Source organism: Microtus pennsylvanicus, chromosome 4, assembly GCF_037038515.1.
Source record: "Microtus pennsylvanicus isolate mMicPen1 chromosome 4, mMicPen1.hap1, whole genome shotgun sequence".
NCBI classification, from domain to species: Eukaryota; Metazoa; Chordata; class Mammalia; order Rodentia; family Cricetidae; genus Microtus; species Microtus pennsylvanicus.
Genome location: NC_134582.1, coordinates 78961378 through 78980737, shown reverse-complemented (window position 1 = coordinate 78980737; position 19360 = coordinate 78961378). Strand labels below are relative to the sequence as shown.

Sequence of the window (19360 nt, the reverse complement as noted above, 5' to 3'; positions counted from 1 at the left end):
TCACCCAGACCCAGAAAGACAATATCGTATGTACTCACTCATAAGTGGCTTTTAGACATAAAGCAACGAAAAACCAGCTTACAATTCACAATCCCAGAAAACCCAGACAACAATGAGGATCCTAAGAGACACATACATGGATCTAATCTATTATGGGAAGTAGAAAAAGACAAGATCTCCTGAGTAAATTGTGAGCATGGGGAACATGGGAGAGGGTAGAAGGGGAAGAGAGAGGAAAGGAGGGGAGCTGAAAAAAAAATGTATAGCTTAATGAAAACAATAAAAACAATTAAATAAATTTAACTGATTGACTGGTTGGTTGGTTGGTTGGTTGGTTGACTGAGACAGGGTTTCTCTGTCTAGCTTTGGTGCCTGTCCTGGAACTCGCTCTGTTGACCAGGCTGGCCTCCAACTCACAGAAATCTGCCTGCCTCTGCCTCCCGAGTGCTGGGATTAAAGGCACGTGCAATCACCACCAGGCAAGATTTAAATTTTATAGCCACTATCAATATGGAAGTTCTAAGAAAGACAGACAGAAAGATGAAAGGAAAGATGGGAGGAAGGGCAAAGAGAAAGAGAGAGAGAGGTGGGGATAGGAGGGAGGGAGGGAGAGAGCAAGAGCAAAAGAGAGTGAGAGACAGAACAGAATTACCATACAATCCAGCTACATTATATCTATGCACTCAAAGAAATGTCAACAGACCACAGAGATACTTGTAAATCCATGTTTAAAGCCACACTATTCATAATAACCAAGAAATGGAATCAGCCTAGATTTTAATCAATGAGTAGACAAACAAGGTATGTACACGCAATGGAATTTTGTACAGCTATAAAGAAAAATGAAATCATGACATTTGCAAAAAATATAGGTGCAAGGTACCTGTTAAAATAAGCAGAATCAGAAAAACAAAGACTATACACTATGTTCTCTCATAAGCAAAATACTGCATATAAATCTAATATGTAATAAATACATGTTAATGTATATATTTTATTTTTAGAGCATGAAACTAGTAAGGAGATCATGAGAAACAGAGAGAGTAATAGACTAACCAGAAGAAAGGGTATAGCTGGGCAGGGGAGGGTACACAGAGAAGACAATGAGAGAGGCAAGTGAATCAGAACAATTACACAAATATGAGGAGATGACATAAAACCTATTATCTGTGTATTAATCTGAAAGGAAAAAGTAACATAAACAGAGAGAACCAAAGGAGAAAGAAGACAGGAAGACAAGCCTTAAAGAAATTGTCTAGGAAGCTAGGATTACAGAACAGCAAGAAATAAACCAGGAAAAAATTATATCAAGATGACTAGAGTAGGTAAGAAAACCTTTATGATCTCTTCCGGGCTTAACACTTTAGGCTTCTAAGAGATGCATATATGCACTGTGCAGTGGTAACGTTTGCCTTTAATTCCAAGAGAGGCAGGCGGATCTCTGAGTTCCAGGCCAACCTGGTCTATGCAGAGTTCTAAGACAGTCAGAACTGTTACACAGGGAAATCCTGTCTTGAAAAAAAAAAAAAAACAAATGAAAAAGGGCAGGAAGAGGGTGCCTATTTGAGAACTTAGATTTCCAGTCCTGACACATAAAGATAAAGCTCCCTGGTAAGTTGTCCATGTTAGTCTCTTTCAAGGGGTTAATCCTTATGCTTATACCATACGAAGAGACCTGAAACCCACAGGAAAATACAACCTCACCTTTGTGAGACAGGCACACAATTTCCTTCTTCAGAACTCTTCAGAACTTCTTCTGAAGTTTCTTCAACAAATAGACCTTGGGAAGACTGTAAAGAAACAGGAAACATCCTAAATACATAGATGAACTTAGTTCTTCCTTGTTATTATCTATTTTGTGCATGTTTATATGTGCATATGGGAGACAGAGGTCAACCCTGGGTGTCATTCCTCAGCAGCTATCCACCTTGGGTTACTGTGTTCACTTTTGCTGTATTTTGTTTGTCACAGAGTCTCACTATATGTAGACCAGGCTAGCCTCCAGCTCAGAGATTCTTTTCTGGGACTAAAGGCACACACTACCACACTAGGCCATATGCATGTTGGGGTTTTTTTGTTTGTTTGTTTTTTGCTATCTTTGTTTTATTTTACATTTGTTTATCTTTGGGGAAGGACTGCACATGTCACTGGTACACATGAGGAGGTCAGAGGGCAAGTTGCAAGAGTCAGTTTTCACTTTCTGCCATCTGCATTCTGGGAATCAAATTTAGGTCATTGGATCCCTCTTTCTTGGTAGTAACAAGCACCTTGTTTCTGAAGAAAGCCTCTCTCATCAGCCTGAAGCACCCCAAGTAGACTAGGCTAAGTTGACTTGTCAGTCCCAGGTCTCCATTCACCTGTCTACAACTCTCTAGTGTTAAACTTAAAACTGAGTGTCAGCCACCATACCCAGCCTTTTTTTTTTCTCCCATGAGTTCTGAGGATGGAATTCAAATCCTCAGGTTTATATGGCAATCAGTTCCAATTGAGTGTTCTCCTCAGTCCTAATTTCCTCCTTTAAAAGAAAAATCTAATTATTCGAAATTATCATTTAACAGTTAGTAGTAAGAATAAAATATGCTGGGTATGCTGTAATACCAAAACTTGGGAGGCAGAGGCAGACCTATCTCTGTGAGTTTAAGGCCAGGCTGATCTACGAGTGAATTCCAGGACAGCCAAGGCTACACAGTGAAACCCTGCCTCAGAAACCAAACCAAAACAAAACAAAGACCAGGTATGATGGTTCCAGCCTTTTATCCTAGCACTTGGGAGGTAAAGGCAGGCAATATATGAGAGCTCAAGGCCATCCTGATCTACTATCAAGTTCCTAGACAGCCAGAGCTATGTAGAGACCCTGTCTAAAAAGCAAAACAAAATAATATGCCAGACAATAGAGCCACATACCTTAAATGCCAACACTTGGGAGGCAGAGGCAGGCAGAGGCAGGCAGATCACTGTGAGTTCAAAGTTAACCTGGTCTATTTAATGAGTTCCATGAAGAAAGCAACTAATGCTACCTTAAATGGAATTCCTGAGAACGTATCTTGGCTATGACACTTCTTCCAGGAAAATCTTCTTTAGCTACTTGATCGAAGTTTTCAGGGTTTCTTAACATTTTATCAGTACCCCTAAAAAGTTAGGCATCCCTGTATGATTTCAATAAACGATAAAATTTAAAAGGAGAGGAAGAAGTGAACAGGGGAGAAAGGAAGAAAACTGAATCTATAATCAAAAAGAAGGTAAGTTTACAATGACTGGAAATGTGGTTACAACACATCAAGGTTGAATAATAAATACTACAGCACCAATGGGTCAGCAAGATGGTTCAGTGGAAAAGGGCGCTTGCTACCAAGTCTGACAACCTGAGTCTGATCCCTGGGACTCATACAGCAAAGGAGAGGATTGACTTCACACAAGTTATTCTCTGACCTACACACGTGCGCACGCACACACACACAAGTAAAATATAACTTTCTGAAAACCTTATCGTTAAAATACAGCAACAATAAAAAATGCACCAACTCTTTGAATTAAGCAATGAATGTTTTCCTCTGGAGAAGGAAGGAAGGAAGGGAGGGAAGGAAGGAGGGAGGGAGGAAGGGAGGGAGGGAGGGAGGGAGGGGGAGGGAAGGAGAGAGAGAGAAAGAGAGAGAGAGAGAGAGAGAGAGAAACACTGACACCTAGTGTCCACATAACAGAATTTGTTGATTTAGGGAACTAAAGAGATAGTTCAAAAGTTAAGAGCATGTACTGCTAAAGAAGCAGAGTCCAGTTCCCAGACCCTCAGTGAAGCAACTAACAAAAGAACTGATGCCCACAAGTTGTCCTCTGACCTCCAATCATGTGTTTGGGGCACACCCAAAATAAATAAATACATAAATGTTTCTGAAGTGTGTTGATTTTTTTCTAAGTGAAAAATAAGACAAAGTCAACCTCTGGCCTTCAATCTCTACACAAACACAGATACACACACAACCAGAAAGGACTGTTAAAGAAGTATGGTCCCTATGGGCAGCCCTAAGTGTTGCACTAAGCAATTTAATCAAATTCAGTTTAATCATTACAACTCCATAAAAATGGGACTGAAGAGATGGCTCAACAATTAAGAACACTTACTGCTCTTGCAAGAGGACTCAGATTTACTTTTCAGCACCAACATGACAACTCATAACTGTCCTTAAGTTCCTTCTGAATATTTTAAAAGCATCATATAACTACAAACTCATTATCAGTAATTTTTAGAGTACTATTTTATGATTAAAATATTTTCTATTGCTATCTCTGTGATTAGACTTTGAATTTTTGAGTTTCTCTTGCTACAACATTTGTTTAGTTTTCCTTATGATAAACATTTATGAAGTGATAGCTCTTACAAGCATTCCTAATAGTATAATTTTGATATTTTAGTAATTTCATGTCTTTTAGCAAGTCTTAATTTTTACATCTATAAAATGGGAATAACAATTCCTATCTTTAAATAGTTTTAAAGGGAGACAAACAAGACACAAGTTTTTATACATAACACTATCTAGCCATATGTGAAATAGACTAAGACAGCCAGGTGGTGGTGGTGCACGCCTTTAATTTCAGCACTTGGGAGGCAGAGGCAGGTAAATTTCTTTAAGTTCGAGACCAGCCTGGTCTATACGAACTAGTTCCAGTACAGGCTCCAAAGCTACAGAGAAACACTGTCTCAAAAAACAAACAAACAATAACAACAAAAACAAACAAACAAAAAACCCTAGGTTAAGACAACAACTTAAATGTCCCAAATGGAGATTGGTGTCATTAGAGAAAGTCACTAGAAGCAAAATTAGAAATATACCATGATGAGAATGAGAATATACTGGGAAACTGTCTCAATTTATGTCAAAGACTATTTCCCCTAGGATTGACATGGTAGAGAAATAAAACTGACCACTGCAAGTTGTCTTCTGACCTTGTACATGCTACGGCATTTCACACACACACACTAAATTAGTAAATAAACTATAAAACTATAATTGTTTAGTATTGTTTTTCGAGACATGACTTCTCTGTGTAACTACCCTGGCCTAGAACTAGCTCTGTAGACCAGGCACAGAGATCAATATGCCTCTGCCTTCCAAGTGCTGGGATTGAAGGCATGCACCACTACACCTGGCAATAAACTGTAATTTTTTTAAACATTACATAGATATTTCCCCATCTCTTTTATCAAGAAACGTCAATTAGTCTGAATACCATATCGATGCAAACTTGAGGGCTAGTACGCATGCACCTCTATGGGGAAGGCAAATGTATATAGCATCTATAGATGACAATTTGGTAATGGTTAACAAAACTACGAATGTAAGCATCCTTTGTTCCACCACTGTATAATAAATACATAATATAATAAATTATCCTATCCCCTGCAGATGAAATTTCCTGTTCAAAGCAAATGTTAGAGACAACCTACATGCCCACCAGTCGGCTACTGAATAATATGTTTTATCTAAATACAGTATATCCCTTATCTCCAAATAAAGGGGAATAAATTGAATATTGTTATGGAATGATGGCAGAATTGCCAAATAAACAAGGGCAGAATGTGTAAACTACCATTTGTATAAATAAAAGGCAGGGAGCTGTCAGTGCTTGTCTAGTATGCATGAAGTCCAATGTGTTTTGTACATTTAGAAGTGATGATGATTTCCTCTTAGTGGATGGACTGCAAGTAATTATTATAATTTTTTTCTTTTTTGAGACAAGGTTTTACAATGTAGCCTAGGCTGGCCAGGTTACCTAAGTCTAAATGATGGGATTATAGGTGTGTAGCGCCACACCCAGGTTCTTTTCTTGTTTTGCACTTTTCTCATTTTATATGGTAAGCATGTATTGTTTTAATAAGCAGATAGAGGGGAAAGATTATAAAAAATGGTTAAAATAATCCTAACTTTATCTGCAAATAAATAATCCTTATAGCATCACTGACCCTTACCTGACCATGACTGGTTGTTGGTTCTTCTTCCAACAAAAGTTCCTGTTTCAAGCTTTTAATTGAACTTTTTTGAAAATCCTTGGCTTCTGAGTTCCAGACAGATGCCCTAGATTCCTGCCTTTCCTCTTTGGCTTCATCTCCCATATCTTCTGAGATGCCTTCATTTTTTTCACTAGTCTCATCTTCTTGGCCACATTCATTCTGGATCAGAAAAGGAGGTCTAGGTAACACTGGTTCCCCAAACCCTCTTTTTTTAAAAAGCTGCCTCTGAGCCATTTTCAGGCTCTTCTGATAAACCTCCAACTGGCAGAGAATGACACTGGTATATTCGTTAGGATCTACTCCAGCAGGGCAGAATGGAATACCCCAGTAGTAGTGTACAGTGCCCCCATTGTCCTGGAGACCTTTGGAGTCTGTTGGGGTAGGAAGACATTGCCTAGATGTGTCCCCCTTACCCTGGACAGCTTTGAGAAAAGCGTAACCACTCCCAGTACTTTCCTGTGGCTTCCCACACTTTGTGTGCTCAGCCAAGTGGCCAGTACATCTGTCAAAACTTTTAACGCTCTCATTCTCAAACACTGGCTGGCTTGACTGGTTCCAGCTTCCTGAGCTGCCAGAGACCGGCTCCTCTTCAGTGTTTTCATTGTGGTCCCAGGGCTCTTTTCTTTCCTCAGCCTCGTTTCCCTGACTGATATGTGAGTCTTTAAACAGTGATGGAGGTACCAGCTGCGATATGCCTGTAAGTATTTGAGAAAAAGTAGGGCTAAGGACAAAAATTTTTATTTTCAATTAAGACAACTTGGTAAGCAATCACTTACCAAAAATTACAAAATGAAGTTACAAAAAGCCCTTCTTTTACTTTAGCCAAAGGGTGGTTTTTTTCTTGAAGATAAAAGTATGCTGGATATTAAAGAAATTTCAACTATTTGCTTTTGAACCTCTTTTATACCACAACAAGGATTTGGGGCATCTCTGTCACCACTCTCAGCAGAAGATCCCTGTGGTATAGTTATACTTGATGAGTGGAAGGAGTCAGAACAGGAAGACATGCCTTCAGTGGTTCCAGAATCTTTGGTGTTCTCTTGTTGGGAATGTGAAGATGATCCAATAGCCAAAGGTTGAGAACTGGTAGCAGAAGCATCAGAAGACCAGCAACTCTGAAACAAGTGATCCCATACCAAACCAAGTTCATTATTAAAATAGCTGTATATGAAGAGTCACAGGAAGAACAAAAATGGCAGGCACTGTCCCTAGAAGTTTCTCTTCTTCAAAATATAGCTCCTCAATTAAAACATTCCCCAACAAGAAGTCAATGTCAATATATATTTACTATATGGTTTCTAATATAAAGGGTATATAGTATAAATGATTCAAACTGGACATATATATTCACACGGTGATACATGTCTGTAGTCCTAAGCTTTTCAGAAGGCTGAAGTGGGGAATGCTTGAAACTTACAAGTTCAAAGTCAGCTCTTTCAACTCTAGGAAATTCCAGCTCAAACAAACGAGCTAAAAAATAAATAGAATCAAGGATGGCTCAGAATCTGCTACTGGCAAGTATCCTTAACATTTAAAATAATTTCTATTGCATGTATTCAAATAGTAATTTAATATTATTTGGTTTTTTATGTGCATTAGTTTGTCATGTTTGCCGTGGGAAATTTCAGGTCTCCTGAAACTGAAGTTACAGCTGTGAGCCCTCATGTGGGTGCTGGGAGTTGAACCCAGATCCTCTAGAAGAGCAGTCAGTGCTCTTAACTGCTGAGCCACTTCTCCAGCCCCTTATTTGGTTATTTTTAAAACTGTCCACTCTTTCTCTCATTTTCTTTGCTGGCCCCACAAATGAGGGGAGGTAAGCACCTGGTCTTTGGAATTCTTGGTATTCTATAACTCTTCAGAAGCTGCCCACTTACTATGATTCTTTTAAGCACTGACTGAAAAATCTGTGGAGTGGAAGCAAACTCATACAGTAACAAAAACACTTCCAACTGGATTAACCAGAAATTCAACAACATGGATTTTAAAAATAAAAGTACTGAGATATATTAGTTGAAAAACCTATAAACTACCATAGCTCATTTCCAATATAACTATACCAACCACCAAGTAACTAAGAACATTATTAATAAAACCCACAAACTCAACACAGTATATATTTACATTCAGGCTTTCAGCAATGGCTTTCCTCAAGAGCTCCTCTTCTTTCTCCTCCTGGCTATTCACCTCCCTAGCTTCCTGCTCACTCATTCTGAGAGCCAAAGCAAATTGTTCTTCTTCTGACATCTCTGTAAGAGTGTAGGGAAAAGAAGAATACCAGGAAACAAATTAGCACAATGGCAAAAAAAAAAACCAGAATCATTAAACTGTCAACTGACAATACTCTAAATTATTTAGGATGATTTGTAATCTAGTAAGGAAAGTCAACCAAGGTATGGTGTGGTCAAGATTATTGGCAGCATTACAAGAACCCTACGTTAACCAGAGTATAAGCCCTTATAAAGGCATAGTGTTTGCCTATACAGTTCATTAGTGTATCTCTAGCACATAAGAGTACATGGAAATTAGTAACTGCTGATTGAAACCACTATAGAGCTTTTTGCTAAATACCACACTGCTTTATGCTCAATATTTAACCAGAGCAATTTTACTCTTCAGAATCTTTGCATTTTTTTTTCCCAGACAGGGTCTGATGTAGTCCTGCTGGCCTTGAGGATAACCCTCTAGTTACACTAGGATCATACACACACACCACTTACTTCATATAGTGATGGGGATTCAACCAGAACTTCATGCACACTAAGCAAACATTCTCATCAACCGAACCACATATATCCCCAGCTCTCAGAATCTCTAATTTATTCATTTTAACAAATCCGTAGTTATCAAATTCTGATCATCAAACATTATTTCCTACTAACAGCAATTGTAGTACACTAGCGAAATGAGCTAGAATACTTCTTATAACAGCAAAGAATCTACCCAACACTCCTAGGATTGGATCAAAAGAAATCAAACCTGGGGGGAAAAAACTACTGGCATTAAATTGAACTAGAATCCACTACAATATCTTTATAAATTAAAACACAGCAAATGCATTTCCAGACCCTCATTCAATGCCTTCAACAGAAGGAAATGATACATGCTAGATGAGTTATATTTTCAGTAGTGTAGCCAGCCCATACTCCAAAGACTAGCTCTACACTCATCTTCATGAGGATCGCCCTAGTTAATAAACCAGTAGGTCGCTGTGATGGTTGTCAACTAGACTATATCTAAAAACCCAAGCAGCTAGGCCTATCTGTGAGGGATTTTAGTTAACGGGAATCATTTGAGGTAGGAAGACCTACTGTAAATCCAGATCATTTGAGGTCAAAAGATCGTCCCTAAATCTGGCCACACCTCTCATAGCAGCCTGTATTAAGGACATGGAGGAAAGCAGCTTTTGCTTTCTGCCTGCTTGCCCTCATTCTGTCAAGCAAGTTCATCTACCCTGTTGCTGGGGCATTCCTTCACTGGCATTAGAGCCTACTTCTAGAGTATACTGGAGACCAGCTGAACACCCAGCCCCATGGGCTGAACAACTACTAGACTCTTGGACTTTCCATTGAGAGACGGTCATTGTTGAATTAATTAGCTGGATCACAGCCTGCAAGACACTCTAATAAATCTAATACACACACACTCAAACACACACACTCATTCTTTCAGTTCTGTTCCTCTGGAGAACCCTGACTAATATAGTCACAAAACAAAAAGACAAGAAAGTGGGAGAGGGATTTGTAGGGAGGGAGCAGGACTGATGAGAGTCAGAGATAAGAGAAGCAGGAATGAATACGATCAGAATACATTATATACATGTGTGAAATTATAAAAAATAAATTCAATTTTAAAATGCTGCAAAAAAATTTTAAGCTTCAAAGATGATCTTGACATGTTAGATTGATGGTCTACACGTCCCCACATAGGTGCACAAGAGCAGGGCAGACAGTCAAAAATATACACACAGGTGCCCCCACTGATACATAAAATGTTTCAAATCAGTTTTAGATCGCCTCCTTTTAAACCTAAGCAATCAAAAGACAATCTACCATGTAACAAAGAAAAAACCTATCCCACTCCTGACACCAAAAAAAAAACAAAGAAAAAACCTTTAATAATTCTAAAATAAAATAAGTTTAATATCTGAAGTAAAATATGAAAAAGTAATAACAAAAATACTAATAATTATTAATATCCTTAGAAAATAAGATATTGGACACTGGATCTCTGAACACACCCAGGATGCCATAAATAAACAAAGAACATTAGAGAATAAATAAGAAACTCTGAGATGAAAGAAAATGAAGATACACATTTTCAAACCTTAAGAGGTAAAGCTAAAGGAATTTTTACAGCAAAATTTGTAGGTGTATGATGCTTGTATGAAAAAAGACAGAAGATGTAGTTCAGCTGGGAGAGTGCTTACTTAAAATTAAGCCTTGAATTCAATTCCAAGCAATGATGAGATTTTTGCATCTATATTCCAAAGAAATAACAGTTCTTAATTTTCTTGTACTATCTCCCCATGGACATGGTATTAAACTTAAGGAGTAAGTAAGGCAGTAGTCTCTCATTATCTAATATCTGTAGGAGTTTATGAAGAACTGCTGCTAATATTTCTTTATTCTTGACTAAAGTTCAACCATGAAGGCATCAAACCAATCTTTTTTGCTTATAGCTATTGTTTTTTAACTCAATTTTTTATTATATTAGTTCTATTTTTATTTTCTGCTTCTTGAGTAAGTTCTGGTGTGGGTATTCCTAAGAATTTATCTACAAAGTTCAAGTTATTTATTTTCTTGGCATACACTTTTTCACACTATTTCCTTATCTATAACTTAGATCTCTTTTCTAATCTTAATTTTAACCTTCAATTTTTTTTTTTTTTTTTTTTTTTGGTTTTTCGAGGCAGGGTTTCTCTGTGGCTTTGGAGCCTGTCCTGGAACTAGCTCTGTAGACCAGGCTGGTCTCGAACTCACAGAGATCCGCCTACCTCTGCCTCCCGAGTGCTGGGATTAAAGGCGTGCGCCACCATCGCCCGGCCTCAATTTATTTTATATGGTTGTGCTGGTTGGTTCTTTTGTCAACTTGACACAAGTAAGAATCATCTGGAAAAGAGAACCTCAACCAAGAAAATGCCTCCATCAAATTGTCTTATAAACAAGTCTATTGGGGCAGTTCCTTGATTAATGATTGATGTGAGAGGGCCTGGCCCACTGTAAGTGGCACCACTTCTAGGCAGGCATCCAGAGCTGGGTAAAACAGCAAGATGAGCAAGCCATGGAAAGACAGTAAGCAGCATTCTTCCAGTGCCTGCCCTGACTTCCCTCAATGATGGACTATGATATGGAAGTATAAGTCAAATAAACCCTTTTTCTCTCCAAGTTATTTTTTGATCATGGTGTTTTTCACAACAAAAGAAACCTAAATAGGACAATGGCATAAAATATAACAAGCATATACAATGGCAGGGATTATATTCCAAATATAATATTGAAAAACTGTAACTTGAAAACAGAAATAACTTCAGTTTCATCATTTATCACTCCTTAGAGTTAAAATCTGACGTCTCTTTCTTATGTCCAGAGGTATAAGAGATTTTAGGTTATAAGTCTTATATAGCAACACACAGCAAAGAATTCTTCTTTGAATCCTTTAATCAGGATCAGTAACAGTTTTTCTTAGTTTCTTAACAAAAATGAGCAGCTCACAAACATAAGTACTTCCAAGTGCATTCACACATAATGGTTTTATATTTCAGATAACAGTTCCCAAGGTGTTTGTAGAATGCTGGGTTTCTGGTGCTATCTTATTTGGCAGTCAGTGCAGTGTTCCCTTTCTCTCCATGGCTCAATGATTAAGAGTACTTGCTGCTCTTGCAAAGCACCTGGATCAGTCCCAACCTCACACAGTAGCTCAGATCATCTGTATCTCCAGTTGCAGGAGATCCAACCTCCTCTTCTGGTACCAGGCACATATAAGCAAGCACTCACACACATAAAAGAAAATCTTTAAGTGTTGGGTAGAGAATCAAGGGTCTAGTTATAGTGCCTAGTCATGAAGATCACACTTAAAATTTCAACAGTCTTCCTCTAGCAAGTCAAATGTGTAAGCAGAAAGTAATTCCCTAAGAAACTTGAAAAAGTAAAAGAAAAAATAAAGAAAAAGAAAAAAAGAAAATTTTTTACTAATGAAACGCTATCAATTCAACTAAAATGAAAACATACGTGTAATTTTTCTTTTAGCCAAACACTTTGATCTGTTCAACTGTTTTGTCTTCATTTTCTGCAATCCATTCTCCTCTTTTGCTTCCTATGTAAACAAGAGATATGATCAGAGTAAATGACATTTAAAATAGTAATTTCTCCATTTCTTCCATATTTCTTTTGATTAGTGGAAGCCGTTGAATTATCAGTGACTCTTAAAATGGTACACATAAGGAAATCCTTTTTTTTAATTTAAAAAAGAGAGCATACAAGAGCTAGAACCAATCAAACCATGAAAATGAAATTGTGTAATATGCTGATGTGATTACCTACCATATATATAGAATCACATAAAAGCTGCCCAAGACATCTACCCAAGATCAGAGACTTTTGATTCAATAATTGTCTGAATTCAGTATATATTTATTTATTGTAAATCATTCTTTGACCACTGGTTGATGAAAAGAAATAAAGGTACAAAAATCAATAGAAAACCAAATATACCCACCCCATTCCACATCAAAACTTAGAAAGTAGCACTTGAGAGACAGAGCAGGTAATAGGAGTTTGAGGCCAGTCTGGTCTATACAGTGAGTTCCAGGAAAGCCAGAACCATGTAGCAACCCTGTCTTAAAACAACAATAACAACAAAACTTAGTAAGTAGCACTGAAAAACACCAAATAAGATAACAAAAAAAAGAAATAGAAAAAGCAATTAAAAAAAAAAAGCCTAGGAGAAAGCAGATGAAAGAGAATAGAGACAAAGATGATACATGTTTGAGGATCCTGAAGACAGAAACAAAATATTCAATGTAGCCCAAGAAAACTTTCAGGTGGGGAGATGGATGAATCAAAAAAGTGTCTATCATTCTCTAAGAATCAATTTCCCAGAGAAATTGCTAAGCAAATACTAAGCAAATAAAAGAAAAATTCCTAAAACATTCAGATGACAGACACAATAACTGACCCTCAAAAGGAAAGTTAGTAGATATCCCAAAAATCAGCTTACAAAAGCAAAAATATAAACAAACAAACAAACAAAGCCTAAAGGCAATAAACTAAAGAATTACAGAGAGTGCTGGAGAGGCGGCTCAGTGGTTAAGAACACTGGCTGCTCTTTCAGAGGTCCTGAGTTCAGTTCCCAGCAACCACACGGTGGCTTACAACCATCTGTAATGAGATCTGGTGCCCTCTTCTGGCCTGCAGGCATACATGCAGGCAGAACACTGTATATATTATAAATAAAAGAAATCTTTAAAAAAATAAAAACAAGGCAAAAATGTTTAAACAAAGGATTCTGTATCTCATCAAACAAACATCATAAAACATTTAAGAACTCAGAAAATGCTATACTTGTAACACCTTTTTAACAAATCTAGTAAACAAGCAAAAGTGATTTGAGAAAAAAATGGAAGAAAACAGTAAATATTTAAAATACTTAATTTTAGATCTAAAAATAAAACAAAATTAGAGACAAATACAAAAGGAGCCAGTGAGATGGCTTTCACTTGTCATGAGAGCCTAATGGCCTATGTTAAATCTCTGAAACGCACAGAACAGTGGAAGAGAACTCACTCCACAAAGCTGCCCTCTACCCTACACACATTCTATGTCATAAACACTAATAAATAAATAATATAAAAGTGAGAATGCGAAACACACTTTTTCTGGAAAGAAGTTGTCTACAAAGGCTGACGTACTGATTAAAATTTGGAACGTTTTGGGTCCTAATTACAATTTATCTTGGGCTATCTTTACCCCGTAAAGACCCATTCTTTGCCTACCTATGTGTTGGACCTAACATCCTATGGTTAACAGATAAAATCCTTTTGGAATGTTTTAACAAAAACCCAAGTATTCACCACCCAAAAGTCTAAAAGCCATCATATAGTATTTAAAACCTATAACTGAGATTTTGCTACTTTGATGTATCTACCAATGTTTTTTTTTTAATGCTTTGATTTATGACTTTCTTTTTTCTGTTATCATAGAAATGTGATGAAACTGCTACCACACTGGAACACGGAACTTGGGGTAACCTCAATCTGTGTTCTAGGCTATGGTCACACATATCTGGCTTCAGAATAAACTTTCTCTTATCCTTTTTCAGGTGAGAACTGTGTTTTTACATTGAAAAAAGAAAAATATAGCCAGGCAGTGGTGGTGCACGCCTTTAATCCCAGCACTTAGGAGGCAGAGGCAGGCAGATCTCTGTGAGTTCAAACCAGACTGGTCTACAAAGTGAGTTCCAGGACAGCCAAGGTTGCTACCCAAAGAAACCCTGTCTTGGAGAGAAAAAAACAGAAAAGTATATTAATATTCTACTTTCTAATAATGAAGGAAATTATGCTATTAAATAAAAAAGCATAAAATAAAATAAATCCATCAACTACCACATAGGTTGAAAGTAAAAGTCAAAATACTGATCAAAATTGAAAAACCAGACAATGCCCAAAGTAAGACAATAAACAGAATTATGAAAAGCACACTATAAAAGTAATTGTTAACATATCAAACAAATTCTATCAGTATTCTCAATGCTACTACAAGGACAAGCCTGATCTACGCAGTAAGTTCCAGGCCAGCCTACAAAGTGAAAGACCCTATCTCAAAACAACTAGCAACACATTAAAAAACTTACATCATAGGCAAATCATCCTTAGGAAGCACAAAATTAAGGTCAAAAACTGAGCACAGATGCAAGATTTGGTACTTTAATCAATCATCACGTACAGTGAAAAATCATAAAAGCAAGCGAAACCAGAAGTAGAGATGTGGTTTGAATGTGAAATGTGCTCCCATTGGCTCGTTTGTTTGAATACTTGCTTCCCTGATAGTGGCCTTGTTTGGAAGGATTACAGAACCTTTACAAGTGGGAGTCTCACTGCAAAGAAGTAGGTCACGAGGGAAAGGTCTTGAGGCTTTTCAGTCTGTCCTTCCTGTTCACATTCTACTTCCTGAGTATAGATGCAATGTAAACAGGAGCAGGAAGCTATCATGTCTGCTGTCATGTCTTCTCTGCCATGACAGGCTATATGACTTTGGAAGTGTAAGACAAACGAAACTCTTTTTCCCTTAAGTTGCTTTTGTCAGGGTATTTTATCATAGCAGTAAAGCAACTGAGACAGAGCCTGGTATTAAGATGTGAGGCCAATGCTATGACAAGCCTGTCTTCCATGTGGTTCTCATGTCTTTGGAACTGGTTAGGGGGTAGAAATATGGAAGTGTTTGGAAATTTGGGAGCCTGTAAGACAAAAATGCTGAGAAGAGCTGGAAAGATGGCTCAGAGGTTAAGAACACTGGCTGATCTTCAGAGGTCTTGAAATCAATTACCAGCAACCACATGATGGCTCACAACCATAATGAGATCTGCTGCCCTCTTCTGGTGTGGAGGCATGCATGCAGACAGAACATTTTACAAAATAAATAAATAAATCTTAGGGGGGGGGGTGTGCTGAGAAAAGCATCTTCATTCTGCCTGCATCCTGAGAACCTAAGTAAAGCTGAATTTAAAGATAATAAACCAAGCTGTTTGGCAGTAGGAATTTTTTTTCTTTCTTTCTTTTTTTTTTTTTTTGGATTTTTGAGACAGGGTTTCTCCGTAGCTTTTAGGTTCCAGTCCTGGCACTAGCTCTTGTAGACCAAGCTGGCCTCGAACTCACAGAGATCCGCCTGCCTCTGCCTCCCAAGTACTGGGATTAAAGGCGTGCGCCACCACCGCCCAGCTTGGCAGTAGGAATTTTAAGACAGAATTGTACCTAGCACTGAAAACTGTGCTATAGTAGGACACCAGGAAAGGTGTCTTCAGGGAAAAATCCAATGAAGGCTGTCTTGTGAAAATCAAATGCATTTAACAGAAGAAAACCTAAATTAAAGGCATTCCCTGCTCCTCAAAGCAACTACTTAAGAGAAGTTTAAAGGTCAGCACACAAAAGCTAACACAGCTGTACTCCAATGGAGTAAAAATACATCTTGAACTAACACCAGGACTTGGCAATGTCTTCCTTTGGTACTAATTTTGCAATCATGGAAGAGAAAAAATGACAAAGGTCATAGTGTCCTGTATTCCATGTTTTTTGAGAGCAGCTGAGGCCAGGCAATGTGTGACAGGGTCAGAGTCCATATAAGGAGACCCTGAGCCATGTATAAAACTATAAAGGTGAGAGGCCTAGGTTGCAGTGGAAACCCGAGAATACTGGAGGTGCAAGGACCATTGGATGAAGAGAGCTGAAAGCATGGACTGGAGCCAACCCAAGAGAGAATTTATGCTGATGGCAGAACTAAAGCCCAAATTATATCATGACTACGTTATCACCTTTCCATGTTAAAAAGAAGGCATTCCCAGGCCTCTTTTACACCAGAAAACAGAACATTTTATTGGTTTCTTGGGTACTTTTTGTTTTGAGTACTTTAGTTCTTGGGTACTTATGAGTTTTGTGGGAGCTATTTTTTTTTCTTTTGGTTTTTCAAGACAGGGTTTCTCTGTAGCTTTGGGGCCTGTGCTGGACTAGCTATTGTAGATCAGGCTGGCCTCGAACTCACAGAAATATGCCAGCCTCTGCCTCCCAAGTGCTGGGACTAAAGATATGCGTGCCACCACTGCCCAACAGGTTACTTGTTTTTTGCATTTAGCTTTGTTTTGTTTTTTGAGACAGGGTCTCTCTGTAGCCCTGGCTGTCCTGGAACTCATGTAGACCAGACTGGAAATGAACTCACAGAGATACATCTGCCTCTGCCTCCCAGTGCTAGGATTAAAAGCTTGCACCACTACATATAGTGGTTTTGTGTTTTATAATGCTGGCAATCAAACCTAGAAGGCCTTTATTCATACTAGGCAAATGTTTGACCACTGACTTATACCCCAGGTAATACATTTTCTTCAAGAAATATTTAAATACAGCTAAGCACACTAGCTCATACCTTCAACCTAAGCACTTGCTAGGTAAAAGCAGGAAGATCTCTGTTAATTCAAAGCCAGCTGGTCTACAAAACAAGTTCTAGGATTTGGAGAGATGGCTCAGAGGTTAAGAGCACTGACTGCTCTTCCAGAGGTCCTGAGTTCAATTGCTCACAACTATCTATAATAAGATCTGGTGCCCTCTTCTGGCCTGCAAGCATACATGCATACAGAACACTATACACATAATAAATAAATCTTTTTTAAAAAAAGTTCTAAGCTGGTCAGAGCTACATAATAAGACTGTCTCAAAATACTGAGAGAAAAAAAAGGGGGGGTCAAGAAGAATCATTAAAAGTAAATAAAATTTGGCCAGGTGGTGGTGGTCCACACCTTTAATCCAAGCACTCAGCAGATCTCTGAGTTCAAGGCCAGCCTGGTCTGTAAGAGCTAGTTTCAGGACACGCTCCAAAGCTACAGAGAAACCCTGTCTCAAAATAAACAAACAAATAAATAATAAAAAAAAAGTAAAACCTGGAGTCTGAGTTAACTCAGCATACTTAAGCATACTTAAGCAATTAAGAATATTTACTGTAGGCTGGAGAGATGGTTCAGACTGCTCTTTCAGAGGACCCAGGTTCAATTCCCAGCACCCATGTGGCAGTTCACAACTGTCTGTAACTCCATGATCTGACAACCTCACACAGGCATATACGTAGGCAAAACACCAGTGCAAATAAAATGAAAACAAATTATTTAAAAAAACAAACAAAAAAAAACTGCCCTTACAAAGGATCAAAGATTGGTTCCCAGCGCCCATATCAGGTAGCTCAAATATGCCTGTAACTCCAGTTCCATGGGATCTGACACCATCTGGACTCCACAGGCACCTGCATGTATGAGATACACATAAATTCATGCAAGAACACATACATACTGGCAGATCTCTGTGAGTATGAGGCCAGCCTGGTCTACAGAGCACATTCCAGAACAGGCTCCAAAAAAGCTGAAGAAACCTTATCTCGGGGAAAAAAAACAAAAACAAAAGCAAAAAAAAAAATTATTTGAGCCCAGTGGTAGTGGTGGTGGTGGTGGTGGTGTATGCCTTTAATCCCAATACTCAGGAAGTAGAGGTAGGCAGACCTCAGTGAGGCCAGTCTGGTCTCCAAAGCAAGTTCCAGGACAACCAGGGCTACACAAAGAAACTCTATGTCTCAAAACAAAAAAACAAACAAGCATGGCAGTGGTCAGCAAGATGGCTCAGAGGTAAATATGCTTGCTACCAAGCCAGATGATCTGAGTCCAACCCCCAAACCCAGATGGCAGGAGAGAGCCAACTCCAAAAACTTGCTCGCTAGCCTCCACAAGCATGCACCTATACACATTCACAGAAAATAATTAAAATATAACTTTAAAATTTTTTAATGTAAGCAAAAGTTCTATGGGACCAAAAAATATCAGAAAACTGACCTAGTACTAGAAGATCCACAATGGAAACCAAAAGAGCTGACTAACACTCAAGCTGAAAAACATAATAGGCAATACAAAAGTCAGAAGAAATATGGAATAATTTATACCAATTTTCTTTTTGTTTGTTTTACGAGACAGGGTTTTTCTGTGTAACAGCCTTGGCTGTCCAGAACTAGCTCTGTAGACCAGACTGGACTCAAACTCACAGAGATCCGCCTGCCTCTGCCTCCCAAGTGCTGGGATTAAAGACATGCACCACTCCCACCCAGCTCATACTGATTTTCAACCGGCAAAATCAAAAAGTTGTTCTTCCTAATACCAACTGCTTCTTAATATCCTACAACAGTCTTTAAAGTATTTTTTAAATTCCAAAAAAGCTAAATGGTGGGGGCAGTGTAGAAAGATGGCTCAGTGGCTGGAATCATTTCTTATTCTACAGTTCAGTTCTCAGCACCTACATCAGGTGGTTCACATCAGTCAGCTCCAAGGGATCTGACACTCTCTCCTGGCCTCCTCTGGTACCTCAACTCACATGGTATATATTCACAGAATACACACATAAACTAAGGAAAAGGGTCACACAAGCATGGAATCAGATCAGTGTCTTGCTTAACCATCCTCAGAGAGCTTCCTTCTACAGTAAATAGGAATAAAAACAGAGACCCACATGGGACAAGGTGTAGAGAGCAAAAGATCTTGCAACACCGAGTCCTAAAAGAGATGTCTCATCAAATTCCTCCCCTCAGAGCTCAAGGAACCCTGCCGAAAAAGAGGAGGGAAACT

The 19360-nt window shown here is 38.4% G+C and overlaps 1 protein-coding gene across 7 annotated transcripts in view; it reads right to left on the bottom strand.

The window, feature by feature from the left end:
• Uimc1 (ubiquitin interaction motif containing 1) overlaps positions 1 to 19360 on the bottom strand; it is an 87274-nt gene that overhangs the window by 48897 nt on the left and 19017 nt on the right. For 4 of the 7 annotated variants that reach the window (XM_075969546.1, XM_075969548.1, XM_075969545.1 and 1 more), the window contains exons 3-7: positions 12232 to 12316; positions 8126 to 8250; positions 7014 to 7119; positions 5963 to 6699; positions 1705 to 1790 (exon numbers count right to left, since the gene is read on the bottom strand). In XM_075969546.1, coding sequence (XP_075825661.1) covers positions 1705 to 1790; positions 5963 to 6699; positions 7014 to 7119; positions 8126 to 8250; positions 12232 to 12316 — 1139 coding nt within the window. Of the gene's footprint in view, positions 1 to 1704; positions 1791 to 5962; positions 6700 to 7013; positions 7120 to 8125; positions 8251 to 10430; positions 10481 to 12231; positions 12317 to 19360 lie in introns of all 7 variants that reach the window. The other 3 variants (XM_075969549.1, XM_075969551.1, XM_075969550.1) reach the window with 2 other exon arrangements.